The sequence below is a fragment of the Lissotriton vulgaris genome, chromosome 1_1 (assembly GCF_964263255.1).
Source record: "Lissotriton vulgaris chromosome 1_1, aLisVul1.2, whole genome shotgun sequence".
Lineage (NCBI taxonomy): Eukaryota > Metazoa > Chordata > Amphibia > Caudata > Salamandridae > Lissotriton > Lissotriton vulgaris.
In genome coordinates, this window is record NC_141685.1 from 438,757,717 (window position 1) to 438,785,582 (window position 27,866).

A 27,866-nucleotide genomic window follows, 5' to 3' on the forward strand; every position below is an offset into this window, starting at 1 on the left:
AGAGATTGCAGCAAGTTCGAGGCACTGGCTCGACGATGCAGGCCAAAAATGGCTCGTGCAGCTGCATTCTGGGTCACCTGCATACGCTGTAAGAGGTATTCCGGGAGGCCCAGATACAGAACATTAGCGTAATCCAGTCTGGATCCAATGAGGGCCTGTACAGTTATTCTCCGATGTTCCTCAGAAAGCAGTGGAAAGAACTTTCGGAGCATCTTGAGGATACCGAAACATGTTCCTGTGAGGGTCGACACCTGGGATTTGAGCGTAAGCCCGTTGTCAATCTTAATTCCCAGGTTCTTAGCCAACTCAGAAGACTGAGCTGGAGGGAACATGTCGGCAGGCCACCAACCATGCCAGTCCGGATCCGATGGACATCCAAATGAAAGTATTTCGGATTTATCCGAGTTACACTTGAGGCTGTTCAGTTGGAACCAGTTGAAAACAGCCCTAAGGCACTCACGGATTTTTTCCCCTATCATTGTGCCTTCACCCTCTGGGCTGTTTAACTATCGATTGCCTTTCAAATGCAGATGGGAGCATCTCATGGTTAACATGCTAACATTAAACCTCCTCAGAAAGGCAGACAGATAAACAACGTTGTTTACTAGAAAAATGTGAGCAGCAGCTGTGGAAAACTCGGTCCGATTTCAACCAAGAACCTTTCAGTTACTTTGCCCGGCGTTAGTCGCCTCTCATACCACTCGAAATTATCAAACAAAGAGGCAGGCGCTGGAGACTGGAAGGCAGGAAACAGAAGTTTATTCCGACGGAGCAGAACACGTCAAATCAGACAACAGGGTATCTTCTCGAGGTGCTCTAAACGCATCCTTGCGGCCTGGCCTCTTATACACAGGTTTATTGCTTTATTACATGGAACACATTCTTGTCAACACTTTGATATACGGAAAGACATCCTAGGAATCCCCGCTTCAAGCCCGTTCCCACACATTTACAGTAGAAGTCCCCACCCCGGTCACAGTAGGTGATGACTATCGCACAGCAGGACATTCCGTCGATTCCCGGAATGTGTGTGTCTGATCGGATCTCATGGGGTGGGGAGGGTCTTGATCAGCCGGAGGTCCTTTGAATCGGGGCGGCTGCTTACTGTAAAAAGGGGGGGGGCAGTAAATGGCATCCGCAGGGCCAGGTGGCGGCCTGGGAACGGGCAGGACAATTGGGCACAGAGAAAAGGGGTTCATCGAAGGGCGGGGAGGTGTTAGCCGGGAGCGGAATGTGTTTCCGAGGCAGAGTCATGCCGTGGGGAGGTTTATGGTTCAGGTATGAGAGAGCGGGGGCTGTCAGCGCGCGGGGGGATGCTTGCGAGATCAGAGAGAGAGAGAGAGAGAGAAGGGACGCGCTGGCTACCGGCAACGTGCAGAGGGACCATGGCTTTCAAAAAAATGGCTGCCACTCACGCGCACGAAGGGGCCTAAAAAGGGACAAGTTCGGCGCCGATAATGTTGATATCGAAAACCAGATTTTAACAGTCCTCCCTTTTCAACATATCTAGCCATTTTGTCTAGTCGATATCAATCTTCATCAAATCCTTAACCTCAACATCGTACAATGCTCTCATGCGTTCCCTTTCAAAGTCTAGAGTCTTAGGGCAGATACAGTTTGCGCATAGCGAACACAAAGGTGGCAGGCATTGGATCCCTAGGCAGAACCCACATATCACAACAATAGGTATCAGTACGATTGTAAATAATCTCCACCCCCAGTTCTTTACAGTATTCCAGAACCATCCACCAAGTGACCATTCTTCTTGTTCCTGGTGAACTTCTGAGGAAAGTCTGTGGAGATGTTCGATGGCTTTGTACACCGAGGGTGAATTGTCCGGTATATAGGTGCAGCAGCTGGACCCAATGATGCGGCAGGCTCCTCCGCGATCTGCTAGAACCACATCTAGAACAAGGCGGTTCTGAAGAGCCACCAAGCGGACCGCCTGAAGCTCGGCTGTGTTGTTCGTGAGGATGCCAGCGGTGATGTTCATTGTCGTTTCAACTGCCTGAGTGAAATGTCGGATGGCACGGCTGTTCGCCATCGGACCCCAGAGTGGAACAAGTCCCTTCATTGCATCGAGGAACTGTGCTCCAGTGGAGTCGGCTTGTTCAATGTCCTTGGCTCGTTTGTGTCTGTGATGGTTCGCTGGAGCCACATAGGTTGGAGGAAGGACGAAGGCAATATAACAGGTGCCCCCCCAGCCTTTGGGGAGCCAGGTGTAGGCCTTTGTACCACAAACAAAGTACATGTTTGGTGAGGAGACGAAAGAGGGCGGATCAATGGAGTCCAAGGTTCTGATGATGTGGCAAGCGCTGCGGCCTACCAGCTGTGTCCCAAGTCCTTCGATGCACATAAGGCCTGTGACGTTGATGACAGATAGGGCCACAGTCAGGGTGGCAGCTGTTCGTTTCCGGAGGTAGGAGAAAGTGGGTCTGGTCGGATTGTTAAATACCTGCATTTCAATCCGTTCTTTGACGGGTATGTCCAGATGAATAGTCATCAGATGTCAGAGGGCAGAAGGGGGTAGCATTCTTCTCTGTTTTGTTCTGCCAGACTCCATCATAGAAACGTGCTATTGTCTTACTGGAAGTGGCGTTATCCCTGTAGCTTTCTTGCAGGAGGATCAGCCACGCGAGACATGAACTGTGGACAGAGAAAGGCGAGGGAATGAAAGGGATAGAGTGTCCGGTGGCGTGGGGTAGCAACCCACAGATCCAGCAGTTGGTGGCATTGGTAGCGAGATTGTGCTGGTGCAGCAGTTGCACGAAGGAGTTGTTCCAGAATTCTTTTCGTCTCTCTCTGAGCGGGGGGAAAGAGAGATCAGGTAATGTTCTTTCATTGTGGTCGGCTGAGCAGTGGTCAGGAATGTCTCGTGGACTGGTGCGTTCTCTTCCACGATCCAGAGGGTGGTCAAAAGGAGGAGGCAAACGAGAAGAGCGATAAAAAGGGCAATAGTCTTTGAACTGTGGATTTTGTCAGTCTTTGGGTTTCGGTAGTGAATCTTCGGATGTCCGGTTGCTTCCATCATCTTCTTATCGGGCGCTTCCATCATCTTCAAGGGGCTCGGTAGCGGGCAGAACCACAACTTCGTCTGGCTTTCTCTCCTGACAGCCTTAGAAGCGTTAGGCCACCGTTCTTAGAATTATGACTTAGTCAGTGGTCTGCTTAGCCGAAGCTCCCTCCTTTCGTCGCAGGTTATACCCTTCTCTGGATGGCACAGTGGGATCGGGAACTTTGCCAGTTCGAGTGTCTCTGTGTCTGGATAGCAGTTCAGTGATGGTCGGACTTTGTTCAGGAGCTCTTCCTGGGTGGTCACGTCTTCGGTCGTCGTCAGAGTCGAGGAGATCCGCTTGCAGTGGTGCGCATGCACCCAGTTGCGTTTTCCCTCCACTAGAAGTGCTGTTCGGGTGGTGATGAGGACTTGCCAGGGGCCCGTCCACCGGGGTTCCAGACTCTTGGCACGCTTGAAATTCCGGATCAGAACGAAATCCCCAGGTTGGATGGTGTGTCCGGGACCCCTGGAAGTGTCAGGGATGGCATGCAGCACCTGTTGGTGGATAACAGACAGTGTCTTAGTCAACTGGCATAAGTAATCAGACATTAGGACGTCCGGGACGTCATGAATGGATGTCGGTTTTGGTGCCGACCAGATATTCATAGGCCGGCGAACACAACCTCGTAAGGTGTCAAGTGGTGTTTGGTGGGGGTGGAACGCATTGAGAGCAATGTAGTTGAGCTTAATGCCAGTGGGAGTGCGTCTGGCCATTTCAGTCCTGTGGTAGCCACTATTTTGGCCAGTTTGAGTTTCAGTGTGGCATTATGTCATTCAACTAGTCCAGCAGATTGGGGGTGGAAGACTGCGTGGAACTTTTGTTTTACACCCAACCCCTTCAAGATGAGTTGGATAACTTCGGCTACGAAGTGGGGGCCATTGTCGCTCCACAAAATTCGACAAAGGCCGTAACGAGGGAAGAATTCCTTTAGTAGCACCTTTGCGGTGACCATGGCAGTGTTGTCACGGGTTGGATAGGCTTCCACCCACTTGCTAAATGCGCACACCACAACTAGTACATACTTCAGGCCTTGGCATCTATCTAGCTGGATGTAGTCCATCTGCAGGACTTCAAACGGGTGATTGGGAACCCCAAACCCTCCCCAGGGTACTATAGTCCCTTTCCCAGTGTTGTGTTGTAGGCATATCAAACATTGCTGGACCAGACGTTTGGCGGAGTCTGCGATCTTGTCATTGTGCCAAACTGTGGAGACAAGCTCAGTCATGGGGGCTGATCCTATGTGTGCAGGGGAGTGTGCCATGGTCAATATGGGGATCAGGTATGAATCGGGTAGCAACCACTTGTTTGTGTCCCTTGTCCACCAGCTGCCTTCATCATCTTTCAGTCCCACCCATGCCCATTCAGTCAATTCGTGTTGTGAGCTGGCCATTTGGATTTCCCTAATAGTGTCCCTAGCGTCCGTTCATTTTTCTACTTGTGACCTAGTCACGTACATGCGTGTGGTCGTCCTATTCTCAGCTGTGGCTCGAGCAGTGATGTCGGCTAGTGCATTTCCCTGTCCAATGATGTCTGCCACTTTCTTGTGTGCCTGGCATTTGATGACTGCAAGTCGTTTGGGAAGGAGGACGGCTTCGATCAGGGCGGAGACTAGATCTCCGTGTAAGATGGGTGTACCATGCGAAGTCAGGAATCCCCTCTCCCTCCAAAGGAGCCCAAAATGGTGAACTACCCCGAAGGCGTACTGGCTGTCGGTGTAGATGTTTGCCGTGGTTCCTGTTGCTAAGATGCATGCTCGTGTGAGGGCAATCAGTTCTGCTGCCTGTGCAGATCGTTGTGTGATGCGTGCGGTTTCTACTACAGTTTGGGCTGTGGTAACTGCATAAGCAGCTGAGGTGGTGCCATCGGGGAGTTTGATGCAAGAACCGTCCACCCACAACTCTCCGTCGGGGTCTGGGAAGGCTGTGTCTCTGAGGTCGACCCTACTCCTAGTCTGTTCGTCCGTGAGGGTCACACAGTCATGTACGGGGGCGTATTGGGATCGTTCTCTGGCAGGGGTAACAAAGTCGCTGGGTTCAGTGTGGTGCATCTTTTCAGGGTGACGTGGGGTGCTAGCAGCGTCAATTCGTACCCAGTCAGTCGCGTACTAGTCAGGTGTTGTGTCTTGGTCTGGTTCAGAAGGGTGTCAACTGCATGGGGTACTAATACCGTGAGGGGGTTTGATAGTACAATCCCCTCACTCTGTCGAATAGAGACAGCAGCGGCAGCTACAGCTCAAAGGCAGGCAGGCAAAGCTCTGGCTACGGGGTCAAGAGTGGCAGAGAAGTAGGCGCATAGACGTTGCTTGGGGCCGATGGACTGAGTCAGGACTGATAAAGCGCATCCCTCCCTCTCGTGAGTGTAGAGGGAAAAGGGCTTCGTGTAGTCAGGGGTTCCTAGGACCGGGGCTGAACAGAGGGCATCTCGGAGTTCCTTGAAGGAGGATTGGCATTCAGGGGTCCAAGGGAGTGGGAAGGGGACATCTTTAGCTAGCAGGGAAAGCAGTGGTTTCACAATGAGGCTGAAGTTTGGCAACCACTGCCGACAGAAGGAGGTGAGGCCTAGTAGGGAGCGGACTTGTTTCTGTGTTTGCGGGACGGGAATTTCGAGAATGGTCTGAATTCGATCGGGTGTGAGTTTCCTTCCGTCTTTGGACAAAAGGTGGCCTAGGTAAGTGACCTGGGGCTGGCAGAATTGCAACTTCTTTTTGGAGACCTTGTGGCCATTTTCCGCGAGGAAGTGCAGGAGTTGGATGGTGGCTGTGACTGCAAGTGGGGTGGTATCGGCCGCTAAAAGGATATCATCGACATACTGTATCAACACCACTCCATCCGGTAGTTGGACTGCGTCCAGCTGTCTCTTTAGGGCCTGGCTATAGATGCTGGGACTTTCAGTGTAGCCCTGGGGTGCTCGACAAAATCTATATGAGCGGGCTTTTAAGGTGAAGCCGAAGAGGTATCGGCTGTCTGGGTGGATGGGAATGGAGAAAAAGGCATTTTTGAGGTCAATAACAGTAAAGGTAGTGGCAGTCGAAGGGATCAGAGTCAGAATAGTGGTGATGTCAGAAACTACGGGGTACTGGGGTACCACCACCTTGTTGACCTCTCGTAGGTCGATGATGAAGCGGTACGCTTTCTCATCTCCCTCTCCTTGCTTCTTTATGATGGGCAGAATTGGGCTGTTGCAAATATTGCTAACCACTTCCTCTACCACTCCTGCGTCTACCAGGGACTGAATAATCTTTACCAATGCCTTCTTGCCCTCGGGCGATATCCGATATTGTGGAAGCTTTGGGAGTATCGCATCCTGCCGAACAGTTATGTGTACTGGGTCAATCATCATGCGCCCTACATCCGAGTCGGTCTTGGCCCACAGATATGGGGGTAGGGTGTCAAGTAGGGACAAGTCAGCATCGGAAATGGAAAACATGTGCCGAGGAGGACAAAGTCTGAGAAGAGCCGGGTTATCATACAAAAAGACTCGAACTCCATCTAGCGAGCATCTAATAGTAGCTCGGAAATGTTTCAGTAAGTCAAGTCCCATAATGGCGTCAGGGGTGTTGGAGGAAAGCAAAAACGTCGTGTCAGTAAGGTTATTTTCTAGGTCAAAGGAGATCGGTGTAGACAAAGGGTTAGTGGAGGGCGTTCCATCGAAGCCTATCGAAGTTACGAGTGAGCCAGACAAGGGTGCCCTCGGAATCAGTTGTTTAGATAACGCACTACGTGTTGCGCCAGTGTCTACCAGAAATGGAGACTTCGTACCCAAGACCTTAGCGGTGACATAAGGACCTTGCTGGTCAACATGGAGCTCGACTTGATCCCTCCCTTGCCCTAGGCAGTCCTATGCGAAGTCGTGAGTGTCGTCGTGGTCAGACTGTTGGTACTGGTTCTGTCGGGGGCAGTCAAATGTATTCGGTCTGCCTGATCTGTCGTTATTCGTGTCATTTGTGGACCCTCGTCCCTGTCCTCTATTTTTCGGGCCACCCGCTACGTCTCGGGCGTCCCTAATCATATTCATCTCCAGCAAAACCGGACACTGGGAGTTCCAGTGGCCGAATCCCTTGCAGAATGCACACTGGTCTTAGCTAATATCTCTACGTCCGACATAGGGTGCGGGAGCACGGTCCTTAGGGGGTGGATTCCTAGGGGTATTCGTCTGGTAATTCCCTTTGTATGGCTCTCGACCTACGGTCACCCCTTGCAACTGTGCAATCATTACCCTCTCCTTCAAGTCCTTTTTCTTTCTTTCAGTCGCCCTATCATTTTCGTTTTTCTGATGCTCATAGTATTGGGCCATCTGGAGGATAGCCGCGGGTTTGGAGGCTGCCCAACTACTCTCGCTGGCCTGTAGTTTCTGAGAAACTTCTTGGGTCAGACCTTTGACATAATTCTGAACAAACAGGTGGTGTCCGGTTGCAGTGGTCATGTCCTGGCCGCTGTAATCGGAGAACACTGTTTCAAACCGGGAGAAGTATTCTGATACGTCTTCCTGGGGTTTCTGGCGACAGGCCGTAACTATCGACCAGCCTACCTTCTTTTCTGGGATCAGAGTTTTCAGTTTCTGTACAATTTTGTCTGGGAGTTCTAAAATGGATTTCAAAGGCTTCTGTCCAGGCACTCGTTGTCTATCTATGCCATTGAGTTGTGACCGGGTATGTCCGAACAGCTCAAGGTGGTCGACTTTCCGGATTTGCTTCCACACATCGGCTGGCAGGCATAACCCGAAAAACAAGTCGATGTCAGCTAGCGTCATAATCGTTGAACCTAAGGCTGTACCTAGTTCAGTATAGAAGGCAGTGGGGTTTTTACGTAAATCGGGCAGAGATTTTCGAAATGTCAGAATATCTTGCCGATCCCATGGTTGGTAGACCCAGTTGTACACCACCCTCCCTTTGGCATCTTGGTGGTTAATGTCGTCGCTTGTTCTCTGACCTCGTGGGGGGACCGATTAGGGAGCAGCCTCTCTTATCGGCATCAAGGTGCCAGCTTGTTCTACTCGTGGTTCGGTCGCTACAGAGGTCGTAGGTTTAGCTTCCAGCCCTTGTTCAGTGAGGTGGCGGAAAACCTCAAGTGTACGCGCAAGGAGGTCCGTCACGTCACACTCGCCCTCATCCCCGATATCGACCTTTCTGTATAGAGTCGTTAGGCTCTCGGGACCCTTGTCTCGATATTGGTCCTCATACGCATTCAGGGCATGATAACATAATCGTACAACAAAGTGTCGTCTGTGGCTCCCCGCATATGAGTTGAACATATCCATGATGTACTCCTCGCTCTCCCTCCGTTCTACTAGTGTCCTTACTACTTTGTCAATCCCTGCTCGCTCATCTTTGCTCAACCTGTTCGTTATCGTGGAATCCGCCTTTTGGGCCTCAGGGTCATCTAACATTGTTGGTTGTGTTATATCTAGTACAAGGGGTTCGGCCGGTGTGGAGGCCATGGGGACCGAGGCCCTGGCACTACCCTCGCCTGTGCTTGGGGGTGGCGGGTGCTGCGCTAAAGGTTGGGAGGGGGCATATGGAGGGGGCATATAGATGATCGGAGGTCCTAATAAAAGATCATCGTTAGCTCGCTGTTTCGAGGGTAATTCAGGGTAGAGCGTAGAGGGTGTTCTAACAGGACACTGACTCGATGTTTCGGATCCTTGTTTCTGTTTGGCTTCCTCTCTCTCCTTAATCTCTTCTTCTAGTTTTCTAGCGGCTAGGTGAGCTGCTTTCCGTAGTTCTTTCTCTAATCTAATCTCGTTTCTTTTCTTGTGTTGTTCTGTTTCTTTACGCCACATGCCAAAGCTATCAAGCATAGTGGGCGTCGTCTTATTGTTACAAAGGGCTTTTTCTAACGTGTTTATTTTATCTTCATCGAAGGATCCTATCAGTGGCCACTGACTTTCTTGATCCTTTCTGGTGTATTTATGCCACAGCCTACTATAAGCTATAGCGACTAGTCCATGCTTAGTGCACATGTCCTTATTAGGGGTGCCTTCCAGTGGAGCCGGATGGTTCATCTCTAATAAGCGGTCCGGGCTGAACCAACTACCAATCAGTGGGGAGAAGATGGGCATGACGGGTTACAACGGGGACAAAAGTCTGCACTACCTATCTTATCACTGCTTACAAAGACTAGACAGAATATCCCTATTCCACGTTATTTGTAAGCAGAGAATACCTCAAAAAAGAACTAATATCGAACAATCAATGTCCGTACAACCAAACAATCAGTGGCGAGAAAGAAATAGGCACGACGGGTTACAACGGGGGCAAAGGCCTGCGTTACCTACCCTTCACTATCTGCAAAGGAGGATAGAATACTTTGGTTCTTCCCCGTTTGTAGACAGAGAATTCTCGAGAGAACAAACCTCGAACAAACAATTGTTCGGGCAAACAATCAATCAGTGGGGGAGAAAGATAGGCACGACGGATTACAACGGGGGCAAAGGCCTGCGTTACCTATCCTTCACTATCTGCAAAGGAGGATAGAATACTTTGGTTCTTCCCCGTTTGTAGACAGAGAATCTCCAAAAAGAACCAACAATTCGAAGCGTAATACTAGTATTTTCCAATCAATCAATCAAATATTTCATAGTTTGTAGTGTTACACGACCTTACCCGGACCGAATGGACAGTTTCTTGTCTTCCGAATCCAGGGCCCGATCGTCCTCTATCTTCTGTCGTGGCACTCCTGATGGTTCCCAGTCAGGACCGTAGATCACTCGAGAGAGGTCTGTTCGGAACCAGTGAAGTTCGGATGATCGGCTGTCAGACGAGGGTCTATCTGACAGGAGCTCTCCCGATCGTTGCAGTCGTTCACTCTGTCGTCAGGACCTCTCCCACTGGATCCACGTGTCGCTGATGGGCCCCACGTTTGGGACGCCAATTGTGGAAAACTCGGTCCGATTTCAACCAAGAACCTTTCAGTTACTTTGCCCGGCGTTAGTCGCCTCTCATACCACTCGAAATTATCAAACAAAGAGGCAGGCGCTGGAGACTGGAAGGCAGGAAACAGAAGTTTATTCCGACGGAGCAGAACACGTCAAATCAGACAACAGGGTATCTTCTCGAGGTGCTCTAAACGCATCCTTGCGGCCTGGCCTCTTACACACAGGTTTATTGCTTTATTACATGGAACACATTCTTGTCAACACTTTGATATACGGAAAGACATCCTAGGAATCCCCGCTTCAAGCCCGTTCCCACACATTTACAGTAGAAGTCCCCACCCCGGTCACAGTAGGTGATGACTATCGCACAGCAGGACATTCCGTCGATTCCCGGAATGTGTGTGTCTGATCGGATCTCATGGGGTGGGGAGGGTCTTGATCAGCCGGAGGTCCTTTGAATCGGGGCGGCTGCTTACTGTAAAAAGGGGGGGGGCAGTAAATGGCATCCGCAGGGCCAGGTGGTGGCCTGGGAACGGGCAGGACAATTGGGCACAGAGAAAAGGGGTTCATCGAAGGGCGGGGAGGTGTTAGCCGGGAGCGGAATGTGTTTCCGAGGCAGAGTCGTGCCGGTGGGGAGGTTTATGGTTCAGGTATGAGAGAGCAGGGGCTGTCAGCGCGTGGGGGGATGCTTGCGAGATCAGAGAGAGAGAGAGAGAGAGAGAGAGAGAGAAGGGACGAGCTGGCTACCGGCAACGGGCAGAGGGACCATGGCTTTCAAAAAAATGGCTGCCACTCACGCGCACGAAGGGGCCTAAAAAGGGACAAGATGGCGCCGATAATGTTGACATCGAAAACCAGATTTTAACACAGCAGTTGGACGTGTCTGAAGAGACAATGAGAAAGGCAAAACAATGGGCTGGTATCTCTCGTTCTGAGCCCCTCTATGGCCTAGAGGTTGGTGACATTTTTTCTACTGCACCATTGTGATGCGACCTGCTCTGAATAGGAACAGCACGTACTGCCCCATAAGGGTCGCCAGTATCAGAGTGTGTAGAGCTGTAGGTTGTAAACATGTAATTCTTGTTGAATGCATGAAAGATCGCAACAGGAAATGTTTTTTTTTCAGATTAAGAATGAAAGTTCCAATTTAAAGCTACTTAGATGTGATATTACCCTAGGTAATCAGGGTTTTCACAGATTCATGTTCACTATTTACGCTGATTAAGATAACAAATATCCAATTCCCCTTGATCGCATGATAAAGGATTTCCATTAAAGGAAGCTCAACAGTATGAAAATGTACATTGCCAAGCAAGGGTCAAACATATTAGGTTGGAGCAGGGGTCTGCAGAATATATACATTAAAAAATCGAATGAGAGATTTGATATAATATGGGCTAGTAATTCATTTCTGTATTGTTTCACAGGCTGACGTTAAGCAGCTGTGGTGACAGACTCTGTGAGTGTGGACACACACACATTTGCAAAAGAGGGGGTTGCAGGTATGCCCAGAAGGGGAAACAACCCGGTATTTTTACATATGGGAAGAAAATGGGCCCTACACTGACTGTTGTTTTTATGCACTGTGCTGAGTGAGTTATGTTGTGTTGTATTGTCTGTGTCTCCTCCAGGTAAAACATATATTAAAAACGCTGCAGTGTGGCGAGAACTGACCCTTGCCTTGAAGAAATTGACGCAAATTCATCTCTCGCAATGAAATAGATAGTTGGCAACAGTGTGTCTTGATTTTAATGTGAGCAGACCCATAGCACATAATAAATTAGGGTAGCCAGTGGATGTCTAGCTCGTTTTTATCTTTGGAATATTTGTAGTCCTGTTCAGTTCCCATTATTCCTCAATTGGGATGGTACAGTCGGGCATACGGATTAGATATCCGATCGCCAGCCTCACAATATACCACACTGAGCACGTTGAAGCTTGACTTTTTCTTTACTTTTTCACACTTCTTTTGTTGTAACAGTGTCTACTGGTCACTGGAAGAAAAAAGCCTGCTTCTTGTAAATGCAACACTTTGAAATGGGAGTAAATTAAAATGAAGAGTTAATCATTAGGGTAACTTGTCAGTTGAATTTTCTCCCATTTAAAAACATTCAGAAACATTATTTTGTTTTCACACTCCAATACTGAGTGGACAAGGACTTTTATTTAAGAGTTAAATACGACAATTCTTCACCTTTTTGCCCCAAGGCTGCCAGCTTAGCTCAAGATTGGACTGGTTGGAGAGACCTGGGTTGGTGACACCAAAATTAATGGAATGAAGCTTGATGCCCAGTCCTTAAAGTAGAAACATTTTTTAGTGAGGAAGATGTTTCAGAGACTTCCCTCGGGTACTCACAAACAACTGAGTTTACTTATCTATTTTTGCCATCAAATTAGTCAGAAGATAAATGTTATCTCTGTAGTCGATTAAGTACAACTAATTTCCCCATCTTAAAGTGGAATTGAATGAGCCTATTGACCAAGTTGTAACTGAACCCACTGAAAATTTAAAATGATTAAATCCTAATATTTCAGTCAACAAAATGGTTGGAAAGGATACCCACCTTTGTGTAGATATAATGGATCTCAACTCTAGTACATGGTTATACAGGCATCCCTCTCCAGAATCCATAAATAACTCAGTATGGTGAGAGGGTCCAGCTGTTTTACTATTCTTAATTGTTCATCAGTATACCATCTTGGACTGGACTCAAATATATTCTATTTCCTAGATGATAACTTAGTTTACACGTCATCAGATTAGAGTAATGATTTATTCCTAAGCGAAGTTTTGAAAGGACTGAAAGTGGATGAGCTAACGAATAAAATAGAAAAATGTCAAATTGGAAACAGGTTTGTCATTTACTTGGGACATACTCTTTTGAAGGATAGAATTAAACACTATATTGACCTTACAAAAAGGGATGAAAAAGGGCCCTGAACCATTCAACAAAAAGGACATCAAATCATTCCTAATCCTAGAACAAATATAGCATACTTAGTTAAAAATGCTGTAGACAAGGCTGGCATTGTATATGCTTCTAATGAAAGTGTTCCATTTTGACTGATATCAGGATTGCCACAAGCCATTTGCATGAATAAACAGCACTATCTTGAAAGCTACATCGTTGAGAAATATTGATGCAAATAGGTGCACCATCTTGACCATTGATGCTAGCACCAAAGGTTTTTGAGCTACTCTGATGAAAGTTGTTGGGTTTAAAAATATATTGCAGCATTTTGTTCCTGATCCCTCAGGGGACCCAAATATAACTGAATCTATTGTGGATCGTGAAGCTTGAGCCTGCTACAGCTATCTGGCACTTTGAATTCTTTGTTTGAGGCCACCCTTTTGTACTGAGAACTAACCATAAACCCCATTATTCATACCTTTACCTACTAGCACTGGATCCGAGCAGACAGTTCCCTAGAATTGCCCAATGGCTTTTGGGGCTAAAAAGTTAACATTTCAAAATTAATTATTTACCAGGCCAGTAGAATCTGGTTGTTTATTGCCTAAGCAGGATGCCATTGGTTAAAGCTGAAGAGGAAGAAGAGCTATGCGATGAACGTATGTTAACTTGACTGGAATGAGAGCATAATAGGAGACAAACCATAGGTGGAAATTAAGGAGAAGAAGTGTTCGAAATTACCTGTTCCTTAGTTAAGTCAGAAACTAATTGAGTGTCCTTGATAGTAAGATTTGCAGTTGAACCAAAGTAATTCCACCAATATTGTTATGGGAGATAACTATTGAACTTGCCCACAAAGACAGTTTGCAGAATACTTGGACAGAAAACAAAATGATATCTTAATGTTAGTGGCCCGGAATGGACTTGTAAGTGGAGCAAAGTGTGAACAATCTCAGTCAGTTGTGACTCCAGTGACAAGGAAAAAGTTATAAGGAAATCTCCTCACTCACCAGTCAAGGTACCTGACAAAACTTGATTAAATTGACTTTGGAAATCATAGTTCACATTACCAAGTTTGACGTCAGGACAACATCATCCTGGTATTGGTAGACTACCACTGAGAATGGATAATTACCAAGATTGTGCAGAACATTCACACCAATGTACTCATTAATTTCCTAAGCGATCCTTTCCTCGATGACGGAATTTCTGAAATTGTCATCAAATACAACATGATACAATTCACATCTAATGTGGTAAAGAGTTCTTGTGTAAGATATATTTTTGTTCTTTTAGGACACTTTTTATTGTCCCAGAGCAAACATATTACTCCAAAGAATGAACTGGATAATAAAAGAATGTATCCAAAAGTTAACATGTTCAGAGTGCAGGTAGAAGGACAAGGTGTAGTCACACCATTCCACCCCCAGCAGTATTAAAGGGATGTCGCCATTTGTTTATGTCAAGGGTCAATAAATTGGGACAAACATGGCTTCCTTATGGTTGAGTGGTGGCCTACCTACATGGGTTGAGACAGAACGTTTCATGAACAGCAGTCTATTCCGATCAAACCACGTACAAAAACACTGACCAAATTCATGGAGTTAAAGTTCCAAATGTCAGGAAGGGGGATGTGTTTAAGTCAGATCTCAAGAGACTAAAACCCAGTTTATTTTCTCCACAGAAGAGCATTGCATGAATTAAATGAAATGGGGGTGAATTAGAGAATGGACAAACATGAATTGTGGATAGGCTATCAAAATCCACAGAAGTGACAGGAAGAGAGAAAAGCGGGCCCATTCCCAATCTGAACTGGTGACTGTCAGACTAAAAGAACCCAACAATTTCCTGTATGGCATGAGAACTGCATGGCAGAATAAATCTCTTGTCCAAATTAGGGAAAATGTGTCACAATGTGATATTCATTCTGGTTAATTTATATATGCCCCACCCTCTGTTATTTGTCCTTTCATGTATTTGTGTCTTCATCTTGTTCCTTAAAGTTTGGAGTCTGTCTCTCTTAGTCTCTTTATCCCTCTAGTAAAAAACAATGGTACCTGGAAGGAAGACTCAGCTATTACAGTTATAACCCCAAGCAACATATTTTGTGTCAGAATGGAAGGGTCTGGAAGATTAGTCTGATCTTATAAAATGGCCATGGACTCTAGTATCCGAGGGTTATTCAGATCACATCCTGCACAAAATACTTCTGTAGATGATTTTCTTAGCTGGCATATGAACATGATTCCTTTTATTTGGAGGGAGACATGAAGTGCTGAATGAAGATGAAAGACAAGAATTAGGAAAGCAAGACGGACAAGGAGGAGCTACTGTTTTCTGGCCTGCAAGTTGTGAAACTCATATCTCTTGCTCTGAGATCCCAGCCCAGCTTCCTTTAGAAAACTATTAAAACATGTTTTTTTCTATTTCCTCTCTGTAGTCTGATTTCCAATTTCTTCTTCTGTTTTTTTTTGCAGGAGCTTGTAGTGCTAAGACACCTTAGCAATAGCATGTTATAGAAGAATTGTACTTACTTACAAGATGGTTGTTGAGATCAATCTATTACCATAGAAAGAACAGTCCACTACACAAACCTGCAGCAAGTAACTGACTTGCTTGGAACCATTACAACATTTTACCCATCGAGTGTTCCATGACAGAGTGCACCAGGAAACACCTGAAAGTCATCCAGGACTTAAATGTATTCTTTCCATTGTGGGGAATCTAAGGCGGTCTAATTTGATTGGCAGTTCCTATTCAACCACATCCAAAGATTAATGTAGGACGTGTAGCTGCAAGGCCTTACGAGTGCTTTTTTGGGCACGCTCAATGTTTAAGTTGTGCTTGCTTGCTGTTGCTCTTGTCAAGTTAGCAGGAGTAGGACAGTACTGGCTCACTGTGTGTGAGGTCTCCAAGATTCCACAGCTGCCGAAGTGCCGGGAAGCTCAAGCATGGGCGCCATACATGCGCAAATGTTCATTTAACGTCTGTCCCACTTTAGAACCTTTGAAAGATTAGGCAAACATCTACTTTGGCACTAGGTCAGACTATAGTGGAAACTTGGGTTTCTGGATTTATATGTTAAAACTGTATCAACCCACAACATCACTTTTTCTCTCCACTTTAAATATTTCAGTATTATTTTTATATTTAGCAGATTTATTGTGGTTCAATTAAAGTTCATTACAAATTCATTTAAAAGGTTTTATATAGGTTAGTAATAATACCCTTAAGTTCTGTGAGCTCTATTAGTAAAGATAAATTTATTTTAAGGAACAACTGTCTGTGGCTTACTATTTCAGTGTAACATATTCACTAACCGGTTTTTGTCTTCCATTCATCTTTGATGTTAAAATGAGGTTTTGCAGGCAACGACATGATTCAATACCCAATACATCATTTAAGTGAGCATTCAGAGGTTACTTAGCTTTATACTTTTAAAATGTTCTTTAAATTTCAAAATAAAAATACTAATCAAACCTTCAGTTTCAGATCTCCATATTTAGGAACATTGCTGATGATGTAAAGAAGCTCATGTCTTGCATTATCCTGGTCTTCTGCTTCCAGTGCCACACCGGATATGACCTTGTTGTCTGCTACTTCAACTTCCAGGCCAGCATTCCTGCAGTAGAACATAATCAACATATACCAATTACAAAGCATGTGTACATATATTCCTATGATTAGGATAATGTTCAGCTTTCACTGCTCGTGTCCAAGTATTCATAAAAGAGTGTAGGGTGCCCCTAGTTTTATCATACATTATTAGTCTTAGTGTAGTCATACCTCACTGATATACTTAGGGGTTGGTACAAAAACGATAACGTATTCTTAGCTTTTTATCCCTTAATCTAGTTTTAGACTTCAATGGCTTATTGTGATCTCTAACCCAGAGTTTGACTTTTAGGTCCCTGTTCATCTAGGTCCCTAAGGTTTTCTAATGTGTCTTTGAATGCTACGTATTATGTGTTTTAAATGTCGATACAAAATATATGTAATGCATCACATTATGTGCATATATATTCCTGCATTTTAATGCACATTTCTAAACTACTTTCGTGTGTTGTAAATCCAGATTATCAGTCTTGTTTCATCACAGTCAAAGTAAATTACTTTAGAGAGAACCTTGAAATATCCAGCTGGCTGTAACTGGCTACTATGTACGCCACCTTCTTAAAGTTTTTCAACACAGTCAAAGTAAAACTCCCTCATCAACATTTTACATCACAAAGAAAAACCTCCTTACCAAGGATTTTCTTTGCAGGGGAAGTAAAGTAATGTGAAACACAACTTTATTTGTTTGAGACTAGGCATATGAAGGGCCTATGAGTCATGTCAGGAAGGAACAGAGACAGGCACATCAAGAAAGTAACTGAAAATCAGGGCTTCACAGATGAAAGTGTGAGGAGGAAAAAAGCAAAGAGATTGGCCTCTTGGCTGAAGAACACTAACCAGCCTCCAAGGAAATGACATCTTCCACAGCTGCTATTAAATGGTTGGACGATATGCAAGCCCATCTTAAGTAACAATGCCAATTATTGGTTTGATAAGCTGTCGGGCGCAGAGCACAAATTAGATAAACACAGGTATGTGTGTAGAAGCTGCGTCTATATCTTTAAGGCCTCAATTACGAGTTTGGGAGTAAATACAAGCACATTTCCACATTGGGCAAATACCGATACCACAGGGTTCAGTAAATTAAATGTCTTAAATAACACTGATTATGAATTTTTGCTGTGCACCAGGGAATCATCGTTTAGTGGAGTTGGTAAATAACAAACATGTGCTCCAGTTAACTGCTCCTCAGGCTATGTCAGGGGATACTGTACCCCTAGACCCCTCCCTGGTATTGTAGGCCCGGATGGGGTATTCCTTACGGATTCCTCTACAATTGCTGAAAGATTTGCTACGTTGTATGCAGAGTTATATGCCCCCAGAGAGTGTTTACAAGAGGATGTGATAGGCTGTTTTCTGGATGACCTACCGCCTAAGGCTTTGTTCAGCGAGGCGAGCGCGGAGCTGGATCTTTCACTCACAGAGGAGCTGGTTTCCGCCCTAGGAAACCTACATGCTGGAAAGGCCCCAGGGCCGAATGGTTTTCCATTTGAATTTTGTAAACAATATTTTTTGCAGCTAGGGCCCCACTATCTTAGGGTGGTGGAGGAGGCCAGGGAGCGGGGCTGTCTGCCTCGTGATTGGAGACACGCGGAAGTGGTTGTGTTCCACAAGCCTGGTAGACTTCCTGACCAACACGCGTCATATTGCCCTATCTCTCTACTGAACGTGGAGGCCAAGATGCTGGCCATGGCTTTGGCCAACCGCCTTCGGTCCCACGTCACTTCCCTAGTACATCCTGACCAGGCTGGTTTTATGCCCCAGCGGGCGACCCGTCACAATATTCATCGAGCGCATGTTGCTCTTGCGACCATCCAGGGTTTTAGTGAACAAGCAGCGATGTTACTGGCAGATATGGATAGGGAATTTGATTCCCTCAGTTGGGTATACTCATTCGCGCTTTTACGTAGGCTGAATATTGGACCACGCTTCCTGCCCTACCTGACATTCCTCTTCACTAACCTCACCGCATCTGTGTGGGTAGCTGGCTCTACCTCCTCCACGTTTTCTATTGAACGGGGCACCAGGCAGGGTTGCCCCTTGTCTCCATACTTGTTCGCATTGGCTATGGAACCCGTGGCCACCTGGGTGAGAATCGATGCACAAGTGACTGGCTTCGAACGGGCGTATGGACTGTCGGACGATATTGCTCCGTATGCTGACGATGTGCTATTCTTTGCCATCAATGTAGACAGGATGGGCCGAGGTTGCTTCGCATCATGCAGATCTTCGGGGAGTCTTCTGGATTATATATGAACCCCCTAAAGTCCACTCTGTGGGTCCTTGGGGACACAGTGTATCTCGGCTCCTGAGCATCGTCCATTCAAGTGGTTTCTGGGAGGGATGGAATATCTGGGAGTGTTTCTGTCGGACTCGCCTACCACATCTTTGGACAGAAATTTGGCTCCAATATGGGAACATGTACAAGAGGATCTGAAGACTTGGTCCCATATGCCATTGCCTGTATATGGCAGATTGGCCATCTTCAAAATGGTCTCGTTCCCCGCTTACTATACCATCTGCAAAATCACCCCTACCCAATCCCTCCCAGATGGTTCCGACAGGTTAATGCAGCCCTGGGACAGTTTTAGTGGGCCGGTGGAGTGGCGAGAGTTGCCTTACGGACGTGCTTTTAATCTACGTACTGTGGGGGGCTGGCGACCGCTGACATTTTATCGTACTATATGGCCTTGCACTCTCTTTGCACCCGATACTATACTCTGCACCACTACGCAACTCCTTGCCATCAGTTACGAAGGTTGTATTCCAAATCTGGAGGCAGGCTCTACGGAGGATGGAATGGTGGAATAGACTGACGCAGGAGATTCCCTTCTGGAACAATGGGCGATTGCCATAATTGGCTACTCTACCTGGGTTTCATGGCTAGGATAGCATTGGTATCTCTACTCTGGGTGACGTATTGTGGAGGCCGGCCCTGAAGTCCTTTCAAGACTTACAGAAAGACTTCAATATGCCAAAAATCCAATTCTATAGCTATCTTCAATTCCGGCACGCTATCTCCCCTAGTCTGGAGGGCTTAGAGTCACTAGCTGAGTTTAGCCTGATTGAGACAAAGGCATTCATGGGAGATCTCCAAGATCACAAGATCTCTAAAATCTACCAATCCCTGGTTACCCATAGCTCTCCCACGTTACAGAAGCTCAGAGAGGCCTGGGAGGGCGATATGGGCCCACTGGAGGAGGAGGACTGGACGGAGGGCTGCTATAGCCGTACATCTGCACCTTATCCAGTTCAAGTACCTTCATCGGGTATACTTCACCAGGGTTAGAATGTGGAGGGCGGGTTTGGTGGCCTCCCCTGTGTGTCTCAGATGCGAACGGAAGGAGGGTACCCTGATGCACACAGTCTGGCACTGCTCTGCCGTGGCACGATTCTGGAGGGGGGGTTAAGACCTGCCTCTCAGAGGTGTTGGGTTGGGAGCTTTTCCGCTTGGCGAAGCTGGTACTCTTACATGTTATGGACGGGGTTGGGGGCAACATATACAAACGCCATCTTATGCTGCTGGGGTTCACTCTGGCTAAAGAGTTATTGTCAGGGCATGGAGGGCACCGGCAGTGTCCTCAGTGTCCGCATGGAAGAACGGCCTGGCCTTCTGCATGGGCCTGGAAATTCCCATTTTCACAGGACGAGGGTGCCCGCTCAAACATTTTAAAATCTGGAAGCAATGGGCGGACTACCGAGGCTTGGAGTTGGAGCCCAACTCTACGGCAGGTCCCCTCGACCCGGCTTAAATCTCCATTTTGTTGGTGCATGACATAGTCTTATGTGTAATGGCGGGCCACACTTATTGACGATGGTGCTTTTTCTATTAATGTGCTGCTCTGGAGTGGACCTTAGTGCGATAGGGGAAGGGTTTGTAGGGTTACAGTTTCTTTGTTGGTTTTTCATTTGTATTGCTCATCATTTTTTCTTGATTTGCTAATACAAAAAGTCAAAGTCATGATGATATTTGTTTCTGAAGCAGAAGTTTCTGGGGTACAGAGCTCTGCTCCATATGTGCTATTTGACGAATAAAATCTGTTTTAAAAAATAACAAAGGTACTAGTTAGGGGAGGTAGTAAATACCGAATGTGTTTTTAGCACACGTGCTAAATATCTCACCTGATGAATAGCCCAACCACAAAACATTACAAAGTGACCATTTTCAGGCATTGGAAGTTCCTGGAGTGCAGTAATTAACCCCTAGAGAACAGAAACAGTCAGAGCAACAATCAAAAGGACCTTAGGATGCCTCAAATGTACACCAACAACTCCTTCCTGGGTCAGATTGTGCAGCCACTCAATTTGTGTGGGCAAAGCACCATGAAATAAGACAAACAGAATCCACTGCCAACCTCTGATATCACTCAGTCATCACAAGGAAAAAAACACCAGACTTTTCCATGATGGACTCGGACAAGGTAAAGAAGTACAAATTTACAGATTCTGAGTGGTAGGTCCCAGCCAAATAGGTGGCAATGCACCATAACTGTCTAATGTGCCAGCTCATGCTGAAGATGCCACCAAAACAAAGAGGACATGCTTGTTGAAGGAGATAATGACCAAAATCAATATATCGACGTAATGCTGAGAACATTAATAACAGGTTCTATGCATTGAGATTTTAGGTACTTGAGCGAGTTGCCAAGCACACGCTCAACACGTGTGGAGTGGAAGACATGAAAGGAGGTCTTGAGGTCGGAGGAATCAAAGTTAAATGTCATAAGAATCGTTATTGAAGTACATTCGGTTGTACAAAGTTGACTTGGCTTAGAAGCATCATTGTTGTGAAGAGTAGCTGATGTAGTTTGTTACAAATAGTCACACTGATCCATGTATATGTCATATGGGCTAACAACTTTCTAATGGTACTGCTGATATGTATAGAGATTGGACTACAGCAATCATAATGTAATGCAATCTTGAAAATGAACGATTGATTAGTCTGCCCAGTAACATAAGAGTAATGTGATGCCACAGTGTGACTAATGTTGTTTCTCATCACATGAGACAATGTGGTTTTGCACACAGCACCTAACACACTAGGTCAGTACACACAGATCCACATCACACATCATTTGCAAAGAAATTGTTTGCTTTTACGGTTTCAGCACACTTTTTCCTGATATAGCGGCCTAACAGTGCTGCTTCTATTTCGGTGGACTGTAGAATGGAAGTGTGGGCTGCTGCAATCAACCTGTGAGAGCTTCACCTTTCCCTGGATGTCAACGTCGGTCAGACCTGGCTGGTGTGTGTGATATGCTAATATTTTCATCTCACACACTCTCAAAATCTGTTTTTTTGCATTATTGTGTTTGTCATGAAAATGCTCTGTTGTTTTACAGCTTTTCATTCATTCCTTTCGCTTTCATACATTTTCCACCTACTTTTGACGGTGGTATTTTAAAATGATATTTTCCACTGGTCCTTAATGACCACCCATACTTCTAATTGGGTCTTATTTACCACATGAGTTATTTTGCCATGGGGTAAACAGCACTTGTGTTAAACAGGGCATGTGTTCAATAGGGCACATGGACTATAGACATACGTTATTTAGCACATGTGCTAAATAGCACTTGCGTTTTTTAACATGTATTTGGAGTATTCAAAAAGTCAAGTGCTTTTTACCCTTGTATACAGTAATTACCACTACGCCTAAGTAATAATTAGGGTCTCAGAGGGAGATAGTGCATAGCACTTAATTAGGGTCTCAGAGGGAGATAGTGCATAGCACTTAATTAGGGTCTCAGAGGGAGATATTGCATAGCACTTAATTAGGGCCTCAGAGGGAGATAGTGCATAGCACTTAGAACATTATCGCATGAAAATTGAAACTTTCCGAAGCTAGGAAGGCAGTTTATTAAACATGTGGCTGTGTTTATTTAATATCCATAATGCCCAAGTGCATTTTGTAACAGTCATTATGGTCTGGCGACTGGCGTGAAAGCACAGCAGTCCCCAGGCAATTACGTGAGAATCTCCAGGAGTTGCGAGCCAGTGGTTTAGGTTTTGATTGGGCAGAAGTTGTGTGCTTCCACAAAAAAAGCACTTGCCTTCTCCACAGTTGTGATCATTTTGTTTACATTTCTTGCTGCCTGAGGTTGACCTTTCAGGGGCACACACATGATATTGAAAAGCAAATAAAGCGTCTTAGATAACTAGAAATGCACAGTGTTTTCCCTTGCAGCAGCACAGATGAGAGCAGGGCAGTCATTAACCTACATGGACCTTTAGCTCTGGGTTGACAGTGCATCTGTCAACATTGCCTTTTAACCTAAACCAGTTTTATTCTCCAGTTCTTTGCTCTCACACAAATACATAACAATGCCCATGCTATCTACTTAAAATGGTTCTCAGTACCATACAACATTCTTTTCAAGACATACCTTTTGGCATTGCCAATGCAGGTTTTATATATTAAAGTGCACGTATATAAATACAATCTATAGGCAGTTACAAATACAGTGCCTAAGAAGACTGTTTCCCAATGAGAAATACATCATTCCCAGACTCTTCCCACCATAATCACAAGGTGTGTGAGAGGTACCACCGCCAAGCTCCAGAAGAGACTCCAGCGGATCCAGAACGCCTCTGCCAGACTCATCCTCGACATCCCACGAACCAGCCACATCTCCGGACATCTGAGAGACCTCCACTGGCTCCCCGTCAACAAAAGAATCACCTTCCGCCTCCTCACCCACGCACACAAAGCCCTACACGACCAAGGCCCGAGCTACCTCAACAGCTGAATCAACTTCAACGCTCCCAAACGCCACCTCCGATCAGCCAACCACGCCCTAGCCGCCGTCCCCCGCATCCGAAGAGCGACTACAGGAGGAAGGTCCTTCTCCTACCTGGCCGCCAAGACCTGGAACTCCCTCCCGACCGACCTGCGCCTGACCCAAGACCACCTCTCCTTCAGGAAGAAGCTGAAGACCTGGCTGTTCGAGCAGTAGCGGCACCCCCCCTCCCCCAGCGCCTTGAGACCCTACGGGTATGTAGTGCGCTCTATAAATGTCATTGATTGAGGTTCTGTGTTGAGAAAGTGTGCTACCGCCATTTCACCTTTTAAATATCGACCTTCGAATACATAGAAGGAAGGAACGATATCGATTGGCAGGATATCGACAAGCACAATATCATCAAGGTAAGTGGATGTGGATTCGAGATTAGTAGATACACACTTTTGTATGTTTGTTCTCATCGCCCAAGTGGATATCTTGCAATTGATATTGCTGCAAGTCGATATTTTGTATTTTATAATCCATCATACATGTGTACATACTTGTAAATTTAACAGACGTTTACTAGCTCCCCAGCACTGAGCACATTTTGCCGACTATGTGCCTGATTACGAGTGGCCCCTGTCACATCTGATACAATCCGATAATGAGGTGGAAGTTATCGGATGCCATCATTTTCACCTATTTCGACTTTCTGGGGAATAACATGCCTCTTTGACAATCCACATGTCCGGGTAAATTCTGGTAGGTCTGAGCTTCGGCAAGTTAACAAACGGTGTGCACTGCATCACAACTGGTAATTATCAGGTGTGTTAAAATGGAATTGTGATCTAAGAGCTGTAATCAGGCCCACAAAGGTAAGCCTTTGGGACTCTGGAAGAGAAGGCTGGTTCTAGCCAGCCCAAGGAAACGTCATGGGAGAAGCTGCTTGGCATTTCTGCTGAATGCATTTTTTTTATTTTATGAAAGTGTTGTTGTTCAGTCAGGCAAACTGCTCTTTGATGTGGATTTTGGGATGAATAGTCTAATGAGGCTGAGCCAACCTAGAAGAAATGCCTAACTGCTGCTTCACCTTTTCTTACTCATCGCTGAACACACTGCACTTGGCGGTCGCTGCTAACTTTAGACTGTTCCTTTTCAAGCACAATGTATCATTTGTAGGTGACAGGCTTATACCGTCATACATTCAAAAGTGTGCCTCGCCTACGTGCTCTTTACTATTGAACCTTCCCTCCCACCATACAGTCAGCACTTTTCTTTCCACTGCAGATGTTCTAGTTTGCACACAAAATGTTGTCTTCCTGTTTTAATAACCAGAGAGGATATGCAAAACCAAAAACAACATGGAAATACTAACATAGTTGCAGTAGGAACATTGCCCTTTCTTTTGGATATATGTTCTCATAATCGAGGCACTTGTTTATATTGCCAAACATTTATATTACAGTATGTAGTGGGAAGAGTAACTTGAGGGGAAACACTGCAATTGTGGATAAAACGTTTGGAAAATCATTAAATCCTAGACTCGCATATCACAAGAAGCACAATAATACTTGAGGGTCCACCAACCATAATTGATGAAGGACTAATGGTAAGAGAGACTCCATGCATCTTCCCAGGGATTTATTTAACCATCCCTTTCACAAACCATTGTAATTTGGCATTTTAAACCGGTTGTTTCACTTAAGGTGAACCCTGGCTTCAACCTGCAGTATGCATCATGCAATTAGATGAAAAGGAAGTACTGGGCTACTTTCACACCAGTGATGAAAGCATCTCTTATTGAACATGATTAACTTTTTTCCAGATTATCTTTCTTGGTGACAACATGGTCACCAAGGAGCAGCTGATTTTATTTATTTATTTTGAAAGTGTTATAGAGCGCGAACACGATCCTTGTGGATATCAGAGCGCTTTGCAATAAGTAAGGTTAATTATACAACGAATAAATGCAGGTAAAACAAGTATACATAAACATCTTGTAAAAAGTAAAGCAGTAGGGTACAAAACAGAACAAACCCGTTGAATCAGGTCAAGGGCAGATGTAATGACTAGGTTGTCTAGTTGGACCCTTGTCATGGTAAAGATTAATAGCGAGGGTCCGTTTGGTCTTGAGATTTCTTTTAGTCTATGCTCAGATGAATTTTGCCATGAGAACTGATTTTACTTCCTTTTTGAAAGAAGCAGTAGAAGAATTCAATCTGGTTTCTGGGGTTAGTGCATTCCATATCCTGGGCTTCATTCCTGAGAAGGTTAATTTATATGTTTTCTTCTTGTTGAATCTTTGCGGTTTCAGTAGTAGGTTTTCCGCACTTCTTGAAGATCTTATCCCACCAGAGATAGTCAGTTTCTGTGCCAGATAACTGGGTGAATTGTGATGCATGGTCTTATGCGTATTACATGCTATTTTCAAAAGAATTCTGGCTGCAAGTGGTAGAAAATTCAAGGATTTTAAGTCTGGGGAGGTGTGGGAACTTCTTTTCGAACCAGTGATGAGTCTGGCTGCAGCATTTATTTAAGCTGATGGAAGGATTCACAAAGATCCTGCAGATTATGTTGTGCTGGTGTTACCATACACAAATGAGTTTTAATAGAAATAAATGGTGTTTAACAAGACCTTCGATGGCCCTATGTACAAGGAGTTACAAACTAGATGGTAATGCATCTTCTCCTGGTTTATCGGGTGGATGGACAGTGTGAGACCAGTACAACAGGACAGAGGCATTTCATTCCAAATGGACTTCACCTTCCACATGTGCAAATTCATCACAATGATTGCATTTAGTGAACAGCATACAAGCCAAGCTAACCTTTTCCAAAAGGATTTGTGGAAAATCTTTCCAAGAACACAAGTTTGAGAGCAAATCTCTGAACTTACTTTTTTCTCTTAATCGGGTCCTGTATGCTGCCCGATTCCTTGGAAAAATGATGGAAAACATGGCCATATTGCAAGTATTTTTTCTAACAAAGGTGGCATCCCATTGGGTTCCATCATCTTAGAATGTGACCGTGTTGGCATCCCAAGAATCCATTCAAAAGGCTCACCGAATTTTGCAGCTCCTGGCTGGCCATGAGCGAATTAGATTAGACTTCCAGAAAAAACCCTATAAACGCCACATAGGTAGTTCACTTTAAACTGCTATTTGTGCGAGCCATTGCTGAGAAACATAACATAGGTTAGATTTCATGCCAAGCACAAGAAAATATGCACTTAGAAATGAAGAGTAATACATTAACTTTATAACTGTTATTTGTTCGAGCCATTACTGAGAAACATCACATAAGTTGGATTTCATGCCAAGCACAAGAAAATATGCACTTAGAAATGAAGAGTAATACATTAATTTTATAACTTGAGTGACGATCCAACTATATTGGGCGCTCAATATATATATTCAATGTGACATAGAAAACCATAACTCATATTTGTGAAATACATTTTCAAATGTTCAATGCTATCCCTAGTCTCAGAAAATTAACCCCATTATTAGGAGGCAGCACAGATGTCACTTAAATGCCAACATTTAATGTATTTTTTTGCATTTTGGGATTTTCCACATTCCTCTTTGCACAACCTGTTAGGAGTCTGTCTGTCTATTGCAGAGAACTGCTATAAACCATCTAAATTGATGAATCGACTTCTAAAATCGTATGTGTGACTACTACAGAGGTTACTCTGAGTGGGTGTTAAGTTGACAAAGTTACATGGTGGTGCATAGAAAGACGATTTCCCACATACTGAAGTCATGGATCCTTCTGATCTTTGACTGAAGTATTCCTATCATTTACGGAACATGAGTTTGATATATAAAGAAGTTTAGACAGTCACAGCTTTCAGGTAGCTTTCATTTAGGAGGAAAAGCTTCATGCATTTCCTGCCCTGTTTTTTTAAGAGTGCCACCAGTACACCAGTGTCACCATGTCACAGTGTCACCATGAAGCGAGAGAAGAAAGCATTGTAGTGTGTCTACCAGATGGAATAGGAAATTTGTTCATTTGCAAATTTGAATTGAAGCAAATTTAGATCTTCAAACAAGTAATTAAAGAAAGTTAACCATTCACTCACCTGTCCAATGATCTATTTCTGAGTCACTTGTTGAAGCACCAAGATAGTTTCTTTGATCTCCCAAAACACAAGTCAAATGTGAAAGGAAATCAGGATGATTTGGCAGGATTCATTAAGTACAGTTGCAAAGGAAGATTGGGAAATACGTACTAAGGTCTGAAAACCTTTAACAATTTATTAGCAGTCATGTTACGCAGGATCTACAATATGGTATGTCAAACAATGTAAGATATTAGATTTTGGGAATGCTATTTGATACTGTATTAAAAGAACAGATAAGGGAATAATTTAGCCCCACACAAGACGTAAGTTTTGGAATGATAGGAAATAGCTATCTGCAATCACCTAAGTCATGAGATTTGGGACAAATACATCAGTAGAATATTCCTTAAGACCTGGGAAGTATCAATTAATATTCATAATCTAAGGCACACGATGTGGGAGTTAAAAGAATGAAAGAACATGAGGTTTAAGAATTATGTAGTTCCTTAAGGAAGGCCTCATTTGGGAAATCATAGAAGTTATACAATGCAAGGCCTGACAATTGGCAAATGACAACTGGACCAAAGGCTTCCAACATGGGGAATAGAGTAGTGAC

General features: G+C 45.0%; 1 protein-coding gene across 1 annotated transcript in view; it reads right to left on the reverse strand.

Annotated features, from left to right (window-relative positions):
- LOC147747319 (FRAS1-related extracellular matrix protein 1-like) overlaps window positions 1-27,866 on the reverse strand; it is a 1,022,199-nt gene that overhangs the window by 452,552 nt on the left and 541,781 nt on the right. The window contains exon 21 of the mRNA XM_086953165.1: window positions 16,322-16,463. Coding sequence (XP_086809291.1) covers window positions 16,322-16,463 — 142 coding nt within the window. The remainder of the gene's footprint in view (window positions 1-16,321; window positions 16,464-27,866) is intronic.